Source organism: Crocodylus siamensis, chromosome 2 (genome assembly GCF_052110815.1).
Source record: "Crocodylus siamensis isolate JL-2025a chromosome 2, ASM5211081v1, whole genome shotgun sequence".
Classification (NCBI taxonomy): Eukaryota; Metazoa; Chordata; order Crocodylia; family Crocodylidae; genus Crocodylus; species Crocodylus siamensis.
The window spans coordinates 288,358,925-288,377,706 of NC_143396.1; the positions used below are offsets into that span (position 1 = coordinate 288,358,925).

General features: G+C 40.4%; 1 protein-coding gene across 2 annotated transcripts in view; it reads right to left on the minus strand.

The window, feature by feature from the left end:
• MAP4K5 (mitogen-activated protein kinase kinase kinase kinase 5) overlaps nt 1–18,782 on the minus strand; it is a 111,132-nt gene that overhangs the window by 27,548 nt on the left and 64,802 nt on the right. Inside the window, exons 7-21 of one of the 2 annotated variants that reach the window (XM_090034338.1) lie at nt 17,907–17,954; nt 17,788–17,830; nt 16,100–16,172; nt 14,524–14,655; nt 13,342–13,404; nt 11,174–11,255; nt 10,362–10,478; nt 9,907–9,985; nt 8,742–8,800; nt 6,728–6,795; nt 3,014–3,058; nt 2,018–2,060; nt 1,298–1,508; nt 666–763; nt 494–535 (exon numbers count right to left, since the gene is read on the minus strand). In XM_090034338.1, the coding sequence (XP_089890464.1) occupies nt 494–535; nt 666–763; nt 1,298–1,508; nt 2,018–2,060; nt 3,014–3,058; nt 6,728–6,795; nt 8,742–8,800; nt 9,907–9,985; nt 10,362–10,478; nt 11,174–11,255; nt 13,342–13,404; nt 14,524–14,655; nt 16,100–16,172; nt 17,788–17,830; nt 17,907–17,954 (1,203 nt within the window). The remainder of the gene's footprint in view (nt 1–493; nt 536–665; nt 764–1,297; nt 1,509–2,017; nt 2,061–3,013; nt 3,059–6,727; nt 6,796–8,741; nt 8,801–9,906; nt 9,986–10,361; nt 10,479–11,173; nt 11,256–13,341; nt 13,405–14,523; nt 14,656–16,099; nt 16,173–17,787; nt 17,831–17,906; nt 17,955–18,782) is intronic. The other variant, XM_090034339.1, reaches the window with a different exon arrangement.

Sequence of the window (18,782 nt, forward strand, 5' to 3'; positions counted from 1 at the left end):
ACAATCTGTCTTTCTTCAAAGACACAAATGTATTTTAACATGACCTGATGCAAACTTCTTCTCCAAGAGCACTACAATACAGCCCCCCAACCCTCCTGTTTTTACTGGGCTTCCCCAGAGGTCCACAAACAGTGATCCAAAATTACATGTACAGTTTTAAGTGGTGAAGTTGCAAGACAAACATTGAAGTCTTTTGGTGATAAACAGTATATTAGTACAGTAAAAGCAAAACAAACCAGAATCTAAATAAAGTACTTTTTATGAACAGTAAGAGATTAGTCACTGGAACAAACCAACAAATAAGTGATAGATATCTGCAGACTTTTTGAAAGATATTCTCTACAAGTTTTTAGACTCAGAGCAGGAATGTCCTGATGAAATGTAATGGCCTCTGATTACAGATGAGTGATCTAATAGTCTATTTTGACCTTAGATTTTCTGAATTGAAACAGATGAGTAAAAATCTCATTTCAGATCAAGTAACATCCCTTACCAGCACCTCTGGTGTTGGTGGCAGGCCATTGATCGCCGGCCTCTGTGGAGAAAAAAAATAAATTGTGAAATGCTTCCCACTTGTTAATTTAAACACAGCACATTCGGTTTTCAGAAGTACACTTGTCAGTGAAATAAGGTAGGACTCAAGTGTTATAGTACTCAATACTTACCGGAAAGTCTCGCTTATCTTTTTTCCGTGGCAGCTGGGGGATTTGTCCAGAACCTTCTGTATTTTCTTCTATGAGTTTCATCATGCTACCTCCATTTCCTGAAACAAACCCCTCATGCAGTTTAATGCGTAGATGACAACACAATTAAATGCAAATAACATTGCTACCTAAATGCCTTTCTCTCTTCTCTGTTTTATGTTACAGAGGATAACAGAGTTTGGAAAGGTACCATATGTGCATCTCAGCCAGCTGAGCTTTTGCAAGAAGCATGCTACCAGCAGTTATGGAAAGAAACCCATATTTGCTACCACTTCTTGAGCCAAAGGGGGATGGAGCCAGAGCCACACCAACATGCTCAGGGCACAAGGCAGGACTACCTCTCCCTGCTCCACTGGACTTCTGGGGCCACAAAGGATAGTACTGAGTGGGTCTAAAAGAGAGTCCATTCGGCATCCCTGTGCTAGAAGAAAGGTCTTCAACACAAGCCCTGATGCCAGGACCCACTGGACCGCAGCATACATGGAAAGAGAAGCTACACTTAAGGAACTACACCTATTAAAACAACTCTCTGTTTCAGATTTCTTTTTATGGGAAACAAGTCCCTTTTTGAATCAGTAATTTATTTTATTTACCTAGGTCACTGTATCGAGTCGTAAGTAATCCTGGGCTGCTGATACTGCTGGTGATACCGATGGGGGAAGGCTCAGTTTGCGGCCCACACACTGGAATACTCTGTCTCCTGTGAGCTGAGGGGGCTCTGTTTTGGGAGTCAGGAAAATGCTTTATTGTCTGACATCTCTCATCGTCCAGAAGGTTTTCCTCGGGGTAACTGTTTATCCTTGGCTGCAACAGATGGGATATGTGAGGCTTTTAATAGAAAGCAAATAATGGTATTTGGAAGCATGAAATCACCACACATTCATTAAAAGGCAAACAGCTTTTATGCAGAAGATTTATAATCATTTTAAGAACTGACAGCAGAATAATTTAGTATAAAGAGCTGTTCCTTTCCCAATTGATTATGAAAAATATCGGGGTACTGCCAGAAAGAAAATTACTTTCAGGAAGCTCCACCCACACAGCTTGCCCTTTCAAAGAGAAAAACCTCTAAAAGCCATTTGAGCACACAATCTACAGCGCCTGATGACATCCACTATAATCCAAAAGAGATCAACAGGATGGCAGAGGGTTCAAGGCACTGTAAAACAAGGCTCCTGCCTGAAGATGCTCTCCCATTTGTAGTGATCAAGCCAATAGGTTTACAAACAGACAGAGAACACCAGACTGAAATATTGCATCACATAAATCTTTTCAATCCACAAACTCTTTTTTAAAATGTGGCAGTAACTTACCTTCGGAGGTAGTGGAGGTGGCCCCGCTCGCTTTAGGGTTGATCTAAAACAAAAAGGTGTGGTAGCTTCTCAGATATTTATATAAGCACAAGCACAACTAGGATTGCTTGAAACAGCAAAGCCTGGGCTGAGGCAGATGAGATACGTGCACAGAACAGAGTGACCTCTGGCAGCTTCACACAGAGCCAGGTTAAAGTAGACATACATAGGAGGGTCAGGAGAGCCAGTTAATATTGATTAGTAGTGATTTTCTTTTAATGAAATGCAGCCTTTTCACAAAGATAAAGTGAAAAAACATCTTTGAAATAAAGTCTAGTTGAAATTAGCAAAATTAAAAATGAATGTGAAGACAGCTACTCTTGACACTGTGGTCCTCTCACACTATTTTTCTCTCTAGAAAAATCCCTCCCAACAATGAAAATGCTGCATTTCTGGCTCAGCCAGTGAGTCATGTCACAAAGCAATGGCTTCTCAAATTCCTTAAGGTCACAAGGAATTTGTCTTGTAAAATTAGCCTAACTCCTACTAAATGTTTGATTTGAGCAACTAAAAAACCACAGCTATTTGGTATGGCTTGTAGTCTTTTTCTAGAACAATTAACTATTGGAAGAATAGGGGCACTACATATATGCTGGCAGAGCTCTGCAGGAACACTTGTACCATAGTGGGCTGTACTTGGCCTGACCCTTATTAGTTAAAGTATCCTCTCATTCTCATGTCAAGCCTCTTTAAAATAACAGCAGATTCAGTGCTCACTCTAATAAAGTACCACGAGGGAGAAGGGAGGAGAGTTCTGCTCTTACGTTGCTCTACTCCCATCATCTTGATGGTCAAATAGAAAAAGGCGTGCATTAGTTATGAGAGCAACGAGCCTTTTGCTTTCATGAGTAATAAAATCACTTGCAACATTTTAAGGAAAGAGATTTTGCCAGCACACTAATTGCTTAACGAAAGCCATAAAGAATAAAAAACCCAAAATGAAGGAGGTTCACTCACTCTTCAATATCTTCACTGCCATCGCCAAATTTTGTAAGCGGTCCCCTAGGCAAAATGTTTATAAAAATAAGAGGCCCACTTTAAGTTGTAAAGATCTGTTCAGTCGAATTTCATCATTGCTGCAGGTGTTTCACACTATAACATCCCCCATCCCATTACAAACACAAAATACCCTTTTTTCTTCCCCCTTGTATTCTGCCTTGGTTTTTTAAGTCTGCACATTTTTTCCCCTAAAGGAATAGTGATTTACACTCTCTTACATTTAGACACTGCTGTGCAAATGCCACAAGCTAATCTCAGATCTCTCTCACCAGATATATTTAGATCATGTTGCAGTGCCTAATGACATGTACAGACAAACAATGGAAGATGGAGAAAGTTAGTAGGAAAAAAAAAATGTAGAAAAAGTTTTTCTGCAGAAAACTGCAGGGAGTTTCCCCGTTTTCATGGAACATGGCAAAGTCTCTTGCAGAGCATATCACCATTACAATACCTTTTTGTTTCCAACCTGATGCAGAGTCAAAAAGCAGAGTGCATAAAATTCCATGAACTTTAATTAAATATTTCAATTTTGAAAAACGATGCAATGAATTTCAGTTTGTCTCACGTTTGCGGCTTTGAAAAAAGCCAAGTCGTAAACATTCAGTTTCTCACAATCTAACAACAATACCGACGCTCCTGCGTCTATGGAGAGAATAACTTTGCTCCCCATATGTCTAACAAGCCCCTATTATGCCAGTGAGTTTAGGGAAGGCCAGGCCTCTCCTGCGAACAATTCTGGAGGCGTGTGCATGTACGATTTACAGCTTTCCCTTGGGACTCAAGCCCAGTAACCCCAAAATGCTTTGGAAGAGTACTATTACAACAGAGACGTGGTACAGGAATTTTATTTTATGTTTTCTGGATAAAATAGAGTAGAACACCAAAAGCAGCAGACACACACCAGTATTAGCAGGCTCCATCACTTATGAGTGCCTACTTATCCAACCCCCTGCAACAAGCATGTTTCATGGGGTTCTATGACACGTGGATCCATTTATGTAACTACTGGGAAAAGGAGATTTAAAAACCCTGAAACTTTGAATGTTAATCATCTGCCCTGCAAGCTACTTCTGATAAGGACCAAAACACCTGCTAGAGACTGAGAGTTGTAGCGGGGAACAGTAGCCACCTAGTCACTGCCAGATAGGAACCACTGATAACAATTCAGTCATTAGCATTAAAGAAAGCGCACAAAATATTTTAAAAACTTAAGCTGAAGAGAAGAAACAAAGATCCCCTCTACTCATTACACATATGATACCATTATGCAGTTAACTGAGCAATTAATGTAGACTGGTTACACATGTAAATTAACTATGGTGCCTTGAAAAGATCAAACCAGCTATAAGGTTCTTGCTGGAAAATGTGTGAAGTAACTTTATAGCTGGTTTCTATCCAGCTTTAATTGGCACATGTAGCCTGTGCCTCTGCAGCCCTATCAGCTGACTGGAGCTCCTAACCAGGGGGGTCTACGTACACCTGTGAGCTCCCAGATGATGCTGGCTCCCACCCACGGGAGCTCATGCCCCCGCAGCTGGGAGCCCCATCAGCCGACAGGGTCTCCAGCTGTAGGCACGTACCCACTGGTCTCCCCGCCACAGGGTGCGTGATGTGCCCCCACGGCTGGGAGATCTCAAGAGCTGGTCTGCAATCCATGGGAGCGTGTGGGGTGTCCCTGCAGCTGACAGCCCCTTCAGCTGAAGGGGCTCCTGGCTATGGGAACTTGCTTCTTTCCAGTGCACAGGGAGCCCAGGACCACGCTCCCCTCGCACTGGTAACAAGGTGTGATGGGATCCGATCTGTGATCCCACAATCGCGCCTTCCGCCATGCGGGTGTGGCATGGCAGGACATGCAATTGTGTAGATGTGCCTTTACCTGCCTGTGTAGAGGGGCCCAAACTGACAAACCGATTTGATCTTGCATAAGTACAAATGGTGCTTTGTCCCACACGTGTAAAACCAAGCCCCGAGCCATGCTGTAAGTCAGCGTTATCTCTGGCATAAGCTAAACCACAGAAAAAACAGCCAACCCCATTTTTCAAACCAGCCCTTTCTTTACATTTATGGTATTACCAGAATTCCCTGGCTCAGAAGGGATAAGCATTTCCTGTTTATCTTCCTAAACAGAAACTGAACTCCAAATTAGCGGCAGACAAACTCATGGTCCTGTGACTTTGCAACTGCTCCCCCTTTCAGTCAGAAATACTGCTTAATAAAGAACACAGCTACTTCTTGATTTATGGCCTTTGTTGCAGCTGCCTGTAGCAGCATTTCATGCCATTTTATTACGTTGCATTAGGCAACAGTGCCGGCGCTAGGAAATCAAATTAAAACCCACAAGGTACTTTTGAAGGGCTGGGAGTTCACTACTGGGAAAGCGGAGCTCCCAGAGTGCTTGGTTTCCCCAGTGCTTGACCCCGGAGACTACAGCTGCCTGCACAACACCCCAGGCAGACATGCACGGCTCTCCAGCATTAGCCAGGCAGGGCGATGCAAACAAAATGAGGAAAGGGGGAAGAAAAGGGCTCCTGTTATCAAGGAGAAGGGCAGGCAGGGCCTAGAGCACTCTGTGACCCGCTCACTGTCAGAGGAGCAATAGTGGGGAGAAAAGAAGAAAAAAATGTCCTACACTTCAAAACAATGGACTCATAAGCGTACGTGACAGTCTGAGCTGCCGGGGGAGCTGTAATGTCAGTGCTGAGCTATACACAGAGGTTATCTGCAAAAAAAGTAAACACCAAAGTTTATTGTACTCTGACTGCCTCCACATAAAGAAGAGAAGAGAGGCCCTTCCAGCCAGACAGGGACTGAGAGCCCCAGCAAATGACAGGCTTTCGTGGTCATCTGGAACTTCACTACACTTGCCTCTTTTGGGTTGTAAGTTCAAGAGATCCCCTTAAAAAGGCAGGATCTAGCTAGTCTGCAACAAAAGACACCTCCTTACAGCTACCTGGTTTAAGTCAGGCCCTGTCTTCAGAAGGGCTGTGCTGCCTCGCTTTAGGATTGCCTTTGGCACACAGCACACTAACTTGACCTTTTCTTTCCTTGACATTTTAAATCCCAAGTCATTAGCTGACTATATTACAGAACATACTGCACTGATAATGGACACAGCACAGAAGCACTCACATAAACACATCTGAAAGTATTAAATCAAAGTCTCTGAAAGCCAGTTCTTCCTTTACTTACTTGCAAAGACCTGACTTTAGCATTCTGCATGAGTCTTGCAACAGAACGCCACATCCCAACCACCAAAGCAGTGCAGTACTGCAAGGCCAGTGCAGAGCCCTGAACTGAGCTCTTTGAAGGCAACTAAAAGAAAAACTGCTTTCAGTTATTTCAGTGAATATGTGTCTACATTTTCTATATATTCCACCACTGACTCAGGAGCTCTCTCAGACCAAAAGAAATTGTTCATAGATGCTGTTCATCTTTGAAAGGGATCAGGATGCACAAACACGGTAGTTCTTGCTTATGAGCTAACCAACTGGACAACAAGGACATTAGCTTTAATATTATACTTAATATGAGCTCTACCTACATTTGGTTTTACCTTGTCAAAGGACATAAAAATTCAAACACCCTCCCACCCCCAGCCGCCCACCATGATTTGAAAGAATACTTTCAAGTGCAGCATAAAGACATGGCAATGCCACTGAACTTCATACTTACTTGCTGCTGCTTCCACCATCAACAAAAGGACTCCAATGTGAAGCAAAGTCTGCACCTCCTGCCACAATCTGAAGATGCAGAAATTTCAGTTCAACTTTTTTTTGTTTTAAACTCACTTGAAAGAAAATGTTCCCTAACACTTCCATAACAATTCTGGAGCCAGGAAGATGCCCAAGAACTACAGAATGACTCAAAAACAGCGGAAGACCATTCATATTCAACTTGTGTTTTATATTCTGATTATGAAGTACTTACTCAACAAAAATACCGAACATATTTTAGAGTTGGGCTTGAAAACTGCAGCTGGAAAAAGTGTCCAGTACCAAATGGGTGACATATGGTACTGAAGCAAAGCTCTCTTGGATAAACTCAAAAAGGAGAATTTTTTTAATCTAGGGAACTAATACAAGGCAACGACTCTGAGCCCAAGCATCCCAAGAGATCACACTGTAGCTTCCAAAACTTAGGGGAAGTACTTCCAGTAGAGACTGGGAAAGTATGAAGGCCGCTGGTGACACCTCTTCTGAAATGATATGTACAGTTCTGGTTCTTTATGCTCAAAAAACAAACAAACTCAAACTGAAACCAGTTCATAAAAGGGCTACTAGAATGATAGGGGAATTAAGAGCCTATCTGGGGAGATGAGACTAAATCACCATTTTTTTTTTGTTTAGCCAAGCAAAATTAAGACTGAGGGCTTTGATGGCGCTCTCAAAATACATCTGAGTTGGAAACACAAAGGCCAGAGAAGAGTTATTCAAACTAAAGGACAATGCTGGCATTAGACCAAATGTGTATAAACCAGCCATGAATACTTTTAGGCTGGGAACGATAAGGGTGTTTAGAGAAAGGCAGTTTGGGAGCAGCTTTCTAACCGGAGAACTGAACAAAAAACTAGCTAGTACTAAGCCGGAGCTTGATCAGCTGATAAGAGGGGCTATATGACATAGTTGCCTGCAACAGCTGGGGACTGAACTCAATCACCCCGTCCTGTATTCTCATATCCCTAAAACTCCAGCTCTCTGAGGGTTTATCTGCTTCATACTCTGGCCATCACAAGCAGGGGTCATATTGCCCTTTCACTGGAGAGCAGCAGCACCCAGTCCTCTGGACCATTTTCACCAGTGATGGGTAGAGGAGCTCCCGAGGGATGTTGTTGATGCAGCAGTTGTAAAAATTAATGTGGAGTCAATAAAATTAAGATTTTTGTCAGGAATCAGTTCAGTTGGATTCAAATGCAGTTACTCCCCGCCCCCCCAAAAGTGTGCTGTTGCTGTTTTATATAGACTGCTTGGGGCATTTGTCTCCCTATCACTTGTGCCCATCCCAGACATGGACATATTTAACATGACAAGGACAGGGATTATTACTGGTGGTGCTCAATGCTGAAGCCTCCAGGGTGCTAACCTAGGAACAATTGAGTGATCTGAGAAGGGCCAACCTGGCTAACTGGAATGTAGCTTCAAACAGCTGGATCCTAGTTTTCATTAAGAGCTGAGTTACTACATCTCCAAATGAAATCAGTGGGAGCTGCTGGCACTCGGCATTTATAAAAACCGAGTCCAAGTCCACAGACACTTTCCTCCAGAAGAATGCAAGTTATCTGACCTCAAGCAAACAGATTCCATTGAAATGAAGTAAACTGATAACTGCTGCGAATCAGAACAAATAGCAAGGGGCACATAATGAGGCAAAAGGGCCTGGATGTGAGATGGCTGTGCTCTGAACCAATAGCATTGGGAGGTGGGGTGATCTGAGGATTCAAACTCAGAATGCTCTCTTCACATTCCCAAATTAACTGGTGCATTTCATCTATCATGAGTAAGACCCTCTTCTGCATGAAGCATAGAGGGCAATTCATTCCCTCCAAAAAGTCCCAATTGTCTAAAAACCAAGACTTGCCTTCTCATGACTCCTTATGCTTCTAATACATGTTACTTAGCAGAGTTGAGGCATCAAACAATGGAGACACTGTGATTATAATGAAAGATGGAAAACCAAGCACATATCTTACCATTTCATCCCGAGCTTCTGTTTCTTTCCGTAAGGGAGGCTCAAACTGCAGCTTGTCAACTGAAAAATATTACATTTCTACATTAACATGCAACATGCCAGTGACATGCTCCTAAGCCTATTAAAGCAAGAAGCATATTGTAGCAGGCAAAAAATCCCCCATAAGTCACAAAGTTACATAGAACTTCATTTTAATTTGGCTATGAAATTAGACTTTTTTTTTTTAAACGCAGTCTTCAATTTCTAAATGCTTAGACTTGCAGTGTAACCACCCATGAAAAGGAAAGTAAAAGTACCATTAAGAGTTTCTGTTTAACCTAATCTAAAATGCAACCACTTCAAATCTAATCTAACCTAACCGAATCTAAAATGCAGGTCACTTCAAATGTACATGAAGGGGAAGAAAAGAGGTTTGAACAATCTGTTCTCTAAAAGTAAAAGAACATACTTTACCATAATTACTTAAAATGGAAGGTATTAATTAGGATTGCCAAGGAGAGCCCACTCCTCCAAAATTTCAACCAGGTTTCATTTGCATTTGCAAGCATCTGAGTTTCAACACAGCCTACAGTACAAAGGCCTTGAGGGTCTGATTTGGTCTCAAGAAAACCCGCTCACTCTGAGGATAACACTACCCAAGTCATCAGTACAGATATGACCACAATAGCTGAGGCACCTGCGGTCATCAGGAAAAAGGCTAGGTATCTAGCGTGAAAACCAGTAAGAAATTAGAATGAGACAAAATGTAACTGAAAGTTGCATAATTTTTTTACACTTTTCCATTTTAGAGGACAGCTAAGCCATCTGTGTACAAAGATGCTCTAGCAGTACAATCTACTTGCTCTTCCAATTTAATGCTTCTATTAAATTATTATTTTTGGTAATGCAAGTAAACATTTAGAGTTTGACACAACCGAGTTGGACAGAGACAAGGCTGATAAGAGGCTACATCAGCAATGCCATGAAACGAAATAGCAGAAAAGTATGCAAGTTTTAATTCTGGTTTTAGAAGAATATTATGGAGGTTTCTTACTTCTGTTTTTCCTGAAGACTGCCAATGGCAAGAGTGGCTTCTTAAGGTCTATAATAAGAGAATGATCCCGGCATTCTCCACCACTCTAAATAAACCACCACCACAATATGGGAAAAGTGCATTAGAAACTTACAATTTATCTCCGACGCCGTTCTTTCTGCTCTAACATTCCTGTTTGTAGAGCGAATTGTATGGCGAATAACAGAGTGGGGCTGCAAGAGTTAGAAGCAGATCCATTACAATTAAGTTAGATGGCCCCAAACATAATTCTAAGACAATAATCAACCAATAAAGAAAATGCAAAAACCATTAAAATACCAAGCTCTCAAGCAGATTTCCATTTCTTAGCCAGAACACTTCTTTCGCACATGCATAAGGTCCCGTGTTCTCTGTAGCAAGCTTGACAACTTATGTGGCAAGGCCTCCCAGCTTCTACAGCATTATTGTGCTTCAGACTAAACTGTAATTGTTCTTGAAACTATGGAGAAGGGCTCCCGCCAAACCAGTGTCTTAGTTTACACAGTGAAAATGGAGTAAGTTTTCAACATCAGGCGCTCAAAACTGGAAAAAATGCAAGTAAGCCCTCACCTCAAAATCATCATCATCAGCTTCACTGTAGTGTGCGTGGTTGTCAGGATTATTCACTTTGTCCAACAGCTCGACTGCTAGAGATCTTGAAAGACCAGGCTGGCCTACAAAACTATGCTACAATCACAAACAAAACACAACACATTACCAAGTTCAGACTTCAGAAATATCTCTTCCCTGAGCCCCCAGTGAAAGTACCCCATATCACTATTTTTTAATGCAACTTCATAGCACTGAGAGTTTTCAGCAAATCTGACTATTTGTTTAATGTCTCTGAGGCCAATACACTTCCAACATACCTTGTCAATTTAGGTTGCGCATGATGGGTCAGCTGTAATCAGACATTAAGCCCCAGACACACTCACTCGCTTAACTTCACACACATGAGCTGTTCCAGTGAGTTTAATGAGACTTTTTATATAAAGAAAACTCAGTTTGTGAGTAAATCTGTTCTAAGTTTGTGTTAGGGTGGACAAATATCCCATATGAGTAGTGATTTCCACCAAATCTGGGCACCATTTTCTAAAAGGTTTGTCCACTTAGGACAAGATTCATCTTGGTGTGCAGGCAAAGATCTCGACACCAAATACAATTCTTCACTTTTCATGCCAGCTGATTTTCATGTTTGCTGAGTTTTCACCATTAAGCACATGTTTGGGATGATGAGCTAATTAAACAGTCCTCATCTGGCACACTAATGACCTGTACACTCTCTGAAGAAATAATTCCTTGGTGCTGCTACAAGATCTAACTTTTTTTTATAATATATATATATATATATATATATATATATAAAAAATAAAGATACTTACAGTAAGGAGCCTGTCTGCTGTTGGTCTCTTCTTCGGATTTTTTGTAAGTGCTATTTTCACAAAATTATGGAATGTTGATGACCTTTAAACAAATAAAGGCAAAACTTGATTTTTATTAAAAAGTATTTAATTTTAAGTTTTCTGGAAAGGAAACAAATAGTTTATTTGGAATATAGTTGCTACACAAGCTATAAACTTCCATCTGCTAAAGTAGATTCTTGCTCAAATATCCCAGGGCATTTCAGATTTGTACCATCCTGCTGCTCAGTTAACTAGCAAGAGATTTGTGCTACATTCACTTGAGTTACAATAAAAACATTTTGAAATAGCATATTTACTAAGCTCAAAACAGATATTGTCACTGGAAAAGTGGTCAAATGCCAGACTGCAATTGAATTCTTCTGGAATTACACAGCTGAAGTAACAATAATGCAGTGAATTACATACACCAATAACCCACAAATCTAGGGAAGTCTAGCACTCCCATTCTCCCAGGTCACCAGGAAGAAAATACAATGCACAATAGTGAAAGATCAGGAGAGAGAATCAGCCCCTTCTTTTAAAACCTAAGGTTGAAATATTCAAAGCAGTTCAGATGATTGAACACAACACCACTTCCTTTTAAAATAATGCAAGACTGAAGGCTGTTAGCCCTGGACATAAAAGTTTTGCTGTTTTTGTTCTGTTCAGTATATCTTTCAGAGGATGTATTTAAATCAGTTATGGTCATTCTCAAGACATATTGCAATACATATCCATCTTTTCTCCCAGGTGTTTGAAAGTGAGAGAGAATTGTGGGGGTGAAGGTTTGTTGAAGGAGTGATAGCCATGGCAGTGGGGTTGGACCGAACTCTACTACTGTAACGTGCTTTTAAGTTATGGTAAAGGTGTGCAGGTTTATGGACAGGTCCCCTAAGCATATGCACAAAACTAGAAGTTACTTTGGATCAAAAACGGTTAGGGTAGAGGAGCAAGTTTAAAGCGTGCGCATCCTAACAAACAAAATCCCAGAAGCCAAACTTCAGAAAATGACACTGATCCCCTTTAATAACTTTGCTGTAATAGGAACTTTACCCAATTTTGTTGCTAATACTTCCATTTTTAGATGGAAACAAACTGTTCGGCACTCAAGCCCTGTAGTTACAAATACATTTTTTTTCTGCCTACATTATTACAGTGCTGGTTTCCAAGCATTTGAGCAGTTAAAAACAGTTTAAACTCATTTAAATGTAACAAAATCAAATAAATGTATCTCATTATTTTATAAAAAGGGCATAAAGAGGCCCATCTCTGTTCTGGGTACAAACAGGTCTAAAAGAGCTCATCTCTAAAAAAGGTTGCAAGGCTAATTCCTAAAGAAAAGGTCCTTCATACCAGTAGTCTTTTGTGTTTCTAGAAGATGCTATTGAGCATAGTAACAGTGAATAGAAATAATGAATATTGAACAAATAATATAAACAATGAATCCACAATTAAAAAATTCAGAGGAAAGTGCAAGTTCAGAGAGGTGCGTTTCATGAGAGAATGTCATGTCCAGCGTACTATAACAAGGTAATTAAAAAAAAAATGCTTCCTGATGCATGCAACAGGTGTCTCAGTACAAATGCCTCACTTGCAAGAGAACCAGCTTTCAGATGAATGGGATGAAAGCTAGTGCATACAATTATCACTGGATTTCTCCTATAAATTAAGATGCAGTTAAATCCCGTTTTTAGAGAGAAATCATTCTTAAAACAATCAGGAGTGAATTACATGTAATAAAACCTTTGGGGTTTGAGAAAATAATGAGGAGCTTTTGGTCACTGCAGAAGTCAGAGCCCCATCCTGAGAAAAAACAGTGTCGCAGGCAAACTCTGCTTTCTTTCTGGGCCTCTGAATGCCCTGGGGAGTCCACTCCCATAGTTCACAATGCAGGACCTAGGCCTCTTGCTAGAATAATATTTCATTTGACAATAGAAAACAACCTGGCCGCAATCCTATCAAGAATTTTGGCAAATGTGCAACTTCCCTGAACTCAAACACACTACAGATGCATATGAAATGACAATGCAGGCCTAAATGGCTGAAGGATCACAGCACATGCTCATAAATGGCTGACAAATATTAATTCATATGATCTTTACAAAGTGTATTGAAGAAAAGAAAGATTTTTTTATTTCAAAACTTACCATTTTGCTTTCTCCTTTAGCTTTGGAGGTTGAAAATTGCTTTTTGACATTAAAAATAAGGCCCTGAGGGAAAAGAAGCATAATACAATTATACAAAAAGTTATTGGCATATTTTGCTTTAATAGCTAAAATGCTATGTACAGATACTGTACAGGCAGTCCTCGGACTTACAACACAATTGGTTCCTGAAAACCGCGTCTTAAGTTGAAACATTGCAACTCGGAACTGATTTTCCCATAGCAAACTATGTTATAAATGGGGGATTGGCTCCTGAACCAAGGCCCGATACCTTATTTTCACCAAAAATAAGCCAGAATTTTGTACTCAATCAATTATAGATGAGTAATATAGCTACATAACCTATTTATATTGTAAACAGCAATCATACTGATTTGGAAGGACTTCTTTGAGGTGAATCTGCTGGACATTTTGAAGGGCTCTTGGCTGAAGTCTTCTCAGGAGTCTTGGCTGCAGGCTTTTCTGGAGTTTGGTCTTTCTTAAAGAAAGCGTCCAAAGAAGTTTGGACATTCTCCAGGGAGCTGGGCAACACAGCAAACTTGTTCGCTGGCATGCCGCTGCATCGGATCAAACATTGTAAAGTCAAAACTAATGTCAGACAGTTGAAACGGTGTCAATTTAAGTGCTATTGGTTGTAACTTGAAACGTTGCAAGTTGAGGACTGCCTGTACACTAGTTTTATTCTACCACAAGAGTTTGAGCTAATGAGGACTGAAGACCAGTTACACTGAACAACAGGTTTTGTAAGAAACAAAATAAAGCCAGTCATATTCTTAAAGCCAGTCATTCTTATTTGTGGACAATGTTTTTTTGCAATAAAAATTATTTATTTTCACGTTGAACCATGGGCTACAGGTCCGTGTACAGTGATGCTATTGCACACTTTCTGCTCACGTCAACATGGACACTAAAATGCTTACGTAACATTAAATCTTTAAGGTTCTGAATTTTGAATCTCTATCCAAGTCTTCAAATTAACGCTAGGTGTTTTTAAAAAAATGAATTATAGCTCAACAACAACATAGGGCTTTGGTACAGGGATCCATGTAGGAAGTTTTAAGGCCCAAGTTATGCAGAAAGTCAGGCTATAATAAAATGACTCTTTCTGGCCTAAAAAAACAAAATAAAAATGTTTAAAACAAATACTCTTAGTGATCAGCAGACCTCATTGGATGAAGATCAAACATGGGTGGCTGAAGCTCTGCCAGTTCAATTGCTGTTATGCCAACTGCCCAGATATCACAGAGTTGGTTGTAACCGCCGTTCTTTTCCACTGCTGCAACTTCTGGAGCCATCCTTTAAATGCAAAACCAGCATCAGTCACCCAGCACAAGAGACAGAATACTACCATGTCTCTATCCCAGGATCTCACAGCACTATTACAGCATTATGAAGGGAATTATTCCAGTGCAATAGACCCACACAAAAAATAGAAGGAAGGCAAAAGCCTAATGCAACCACCCAGCAGACACTTAACACAGAGGTTAAGTGTCTGCTGCAGAGCAGCATCAGAAACAAAATCCAAGTCCTGTATTTCCTCCAAGCTCCCACCACAAGACAATCTTTCATTCCTTAGTCTTTTTTCTCCTCCGCCAAGTAAAATGTACCATAAAATTAAGAAAAGTGATTGTTTGAATTAAGTTTTAAATCTGTATTCAAGTCTATGTTATGACTAATAGACTAATGAGGTGTAGCAGTGCCTCCATTCAGTATAGTTATATTAGCATTTTTAATTCAACCTGCAATTTATGAAGTTTAGCATGCTCTGTTTTGAAGACATATAAATGCTAACAGCAAGATCTTTTTTCAACAAAAATAGTTGAAATGCACCTCTGCTGTGGGCGCTTCCTGGTTGGTGGAAACCCAGAAACCTACATTTATGTTTTGACAGACTGAAAAGAAAAAAAGACTTAAGGATTTGGGTAGATGCATGACTATATGTACATGCATCCCTATTAACAATCTTAGGCCACACTCTAACATATGTTGTGATTCTTCTTTAAAAAAATAAAAACCAAACCACCCCCCCCCAACTCCAAAAAAAAGCAAAACTCTGTTATTCCCCTTTAATATAAACAGCATTAGCAGGGGCAAAAGGAGAGAGAGAGCAGAACACCAAGCCCTTCCCCTCTTCCCAACCCCAACAGTGCACGGAGCAAGAGAGAAGACATACAGCATCGATTTAGACTGGCAAAGGGGTCAGCAGTCCCTGTGTCAGGAGACTGCCCACTGCATTGGTCCCTGGACAAGCTGTAGCTGAGTGTGTCCCAGAAGAGAAATATCCCAGGATTGGTATGTATACACATTGCCCTTCTAATCAGGGTTTAATGAGCCCTGCCACTTTTCTAGCACCAGTTCAGCAATGCAATCCTGGGGAAACTGTTCAGATGCGCTTTGTGATAGCCCAGGAAAAACAGTTCGCACTTGTTATCCCGTGAACCTTTTTCCCAGCATTTGTTCTGGAACAACTACCATGGCCATCTGCATGATAGCTCTTTGTCCTGGGATAAAATGGTTTCTCCCAGGACAAATGCTGCATAGCCTTACAATATTACCAAGCAACTAAATTATAGTCCTGTATTTCCCAAATTTATGACTAATCCATTTGATCTTTAAAAGTAAAAAAAAAATCTTGTAATAATTTTCTTTAAGTTATCTATTTTTAGAATCTTTGGCATAATTTGTAAATACAACCATAACTTTGTATGTAGCAATTCTATTAATCAAAGTAATGTATTACCAATAAGGGGTACCAATAAAAGATTTTCTCTTCGCAATGGTGGCTGTTATTTTTGCTGCTACACCAAAGTCAGCTGCAAAAGAAAATTCATGAAAAAACACACAAAAACATTTTAACATTCAAGGTCCCAGAAAGAAACATTAAAAATTAAGATAACCACCTCCACTAGTTAACAACATGAAGTTTATGGGGATTTTTTGGGTTTGGGCTTTTTTTGGTGGGAGTTTTTGGTTGGTCAGGGTTTGCTTCTTGCTCCTTTTTTTTGTTTAACTTTTTCTGGCAGGCCTGACAATTGAAAGCTTGGTTGTTGCAGACAGCCTCACCATCCCTCCTCCACTTTATAGCACAGTAACTGAATGATGCAGTCAGCCACTATTTTAAGTAATATATTTTGGAGGACAGATGGACAGGACTGGAATCATGGTTCAGAGACCGCGCTGTTTCTGGATTAAATATGAGGGAATAATGAGCAAGCTGCTTGGTTCTTGCTGTTGACATTGCTAACCAGCGGCGCCTTGTTCTGAAGGTGCAGATAATCTGCATCAAATATACGGCCCTGTAGATAATTTCCCCCTATGTGCAGATCCAAAATGAATGCAATTCCAACTCCGTCTCAGCTGTATACACATTACAGTAATTCAAGGATTGGGAGGGGCACATTGCAGGCACAATACGGATGACTCCTAAGTAGAAAATGAGTATCAGTGTAATCACAGTTTAAGTAGGTAATGGGAACTCAAGTATATTTTTTCTAAGCTTTCAGTTCTTCCCAACTATCAAAGTCCTGTTATTGTAATACGTTATCTCCGCACAGCCATAATGGAGAAGTACATTTAGCCCCAGCTCTTTACGGAGTGGCAGCTAAAACAGGACACGTACACAATTCTCCCAACTCCAACATTTCATGAGCGAAAAAGATAAATCTCTCGGCCCTTCTAACAGCCCCTCGTTTCCTCTCCATCTCAAAAGCCCTATTGACAGCTAGGGTTTCATGGGGAGAGCCAGAGAAAGGTCAGTCAGTGTGGCTCTGTGAAGACAATACTTTCAGAGAATAAGAGTTCCTGTTGGTAAGTAACCCATTTTTCCTCCCTGGTGACACTGTCTCTACAGAGCCTCTTGGAGGAAATTAATAATATCCAATTCTGATACTGGGCTGTTCATCAGTAAATCTCAACACGCTCTCCCAAACAGAGTAGCAAAGTTATGCCCATCTTACAGAGGGGGAAGCCCAGCATAGAGAAGGGAAATTACTTGCCCAGGGTTACCAAGCAGGCCAGCGGCAGAGCAAGGAGGAGCCCCAGGTCTCCTGAAGGGCAGGTACCTTCCTCTCCTACTGCCTGTATCCATACTGGTATACAAGAGCGGTCGAACAGTGTTTCATTGCCTCTGACAGTGCAGTATGTATTTGCTATACCTATTCTATTCAGCAAAATATAAGATAGAGTATTCATGCCAAATACTCTGCTGGGGAACCAACCTCCTTCACCTAGAGCAGTAGAGTTTCCAGAGGCTTTGTATAAAAAGTGATCAGAATGAGGTCTTGGCTAACTCCAATGTCAGTATAAAAGGAGTTTCACTAAAACAAAGTGTTGGATTGGTACCATTACTTCCTGTCCTTTGAATGGTTTAATTAAAAAAAGGCCTCCTTCACTGTTTTAATAATAAAACAGGTAAATCACATAACTTACCTAACTTCACATCACCATGGTCTGTTAGCAGAATATTGGCACCCTGAAACAAAACATGCAAGGAGTTGATATGCTAAAATAATGTCAAATATGTGTCCAGATTACAAGTATTAAGTTACCTTTATATCTCTATGCATTTTGCCTTTTATGTGCAAATAAGAAAGACCCTAAAAGAGAAAAAAAAAGCATGTGTCAGGTTTGCCATATGAAAATGCTATAAAATGCAGCACTTCAAAAACAATTTTTAATACTTTAACCTCAATGTGTTTACATTCATTATTGAGAAGATTAGTTTTTTGCGAACCTGAGGGCCTGGCTTCTGTTCCTCATCTCTTTCAGTTCCAGCACCCACACGTGCACAGACTTGTTTAAACAAGTTATGAACTAAATCTTTCCTTCAAACATAATTTTAGCTTCAAAATTCATCTCTGTATGCATTGTATTAACAGTCAATTTCAACAAAGCAAATTTATTTCTGAAATCTAGAAAGCTTTCAGCCAAAGTTTCTAACCTTGGAAACCTAAACCTTTTTTCAGCTCATAAATAAAAGTGAATGTGTTGTCAGCAGTGTTCAGCACTTGAAACTCATTGAAAGTCAGAACAAATCCTGCAGCATTAGTCCTGTAGCACCAATAGAACTGAACTGCCAGATCAGATTAGCTCCCCATTCCACAACTCTGCCTCTGGCAGTAACTAATTCGCCCAATGCTTCAGGAACAAGTGAGGGTTTTTAGGAAAAGTGCAAGGATGGTAACATTTCTTCCTGACACAAAAACAGCATCAGCTTAGGCCCTGAAATACAAGGATGCAAGGTATTACCCTAACTTGTATGTTTACAATGATTAGTAATCAGAAAATAAACCAAAACATTGACAGCCCAGCCATACATTTTTCCTCTCTAAATTTTAGAATTCAATCCCACAGATCAAGCATAGAGGGCAAAATATTTCCTTTTACTGTTCAGCTCCCTGCCCTCACTTTCTCAGAGTAAGCAA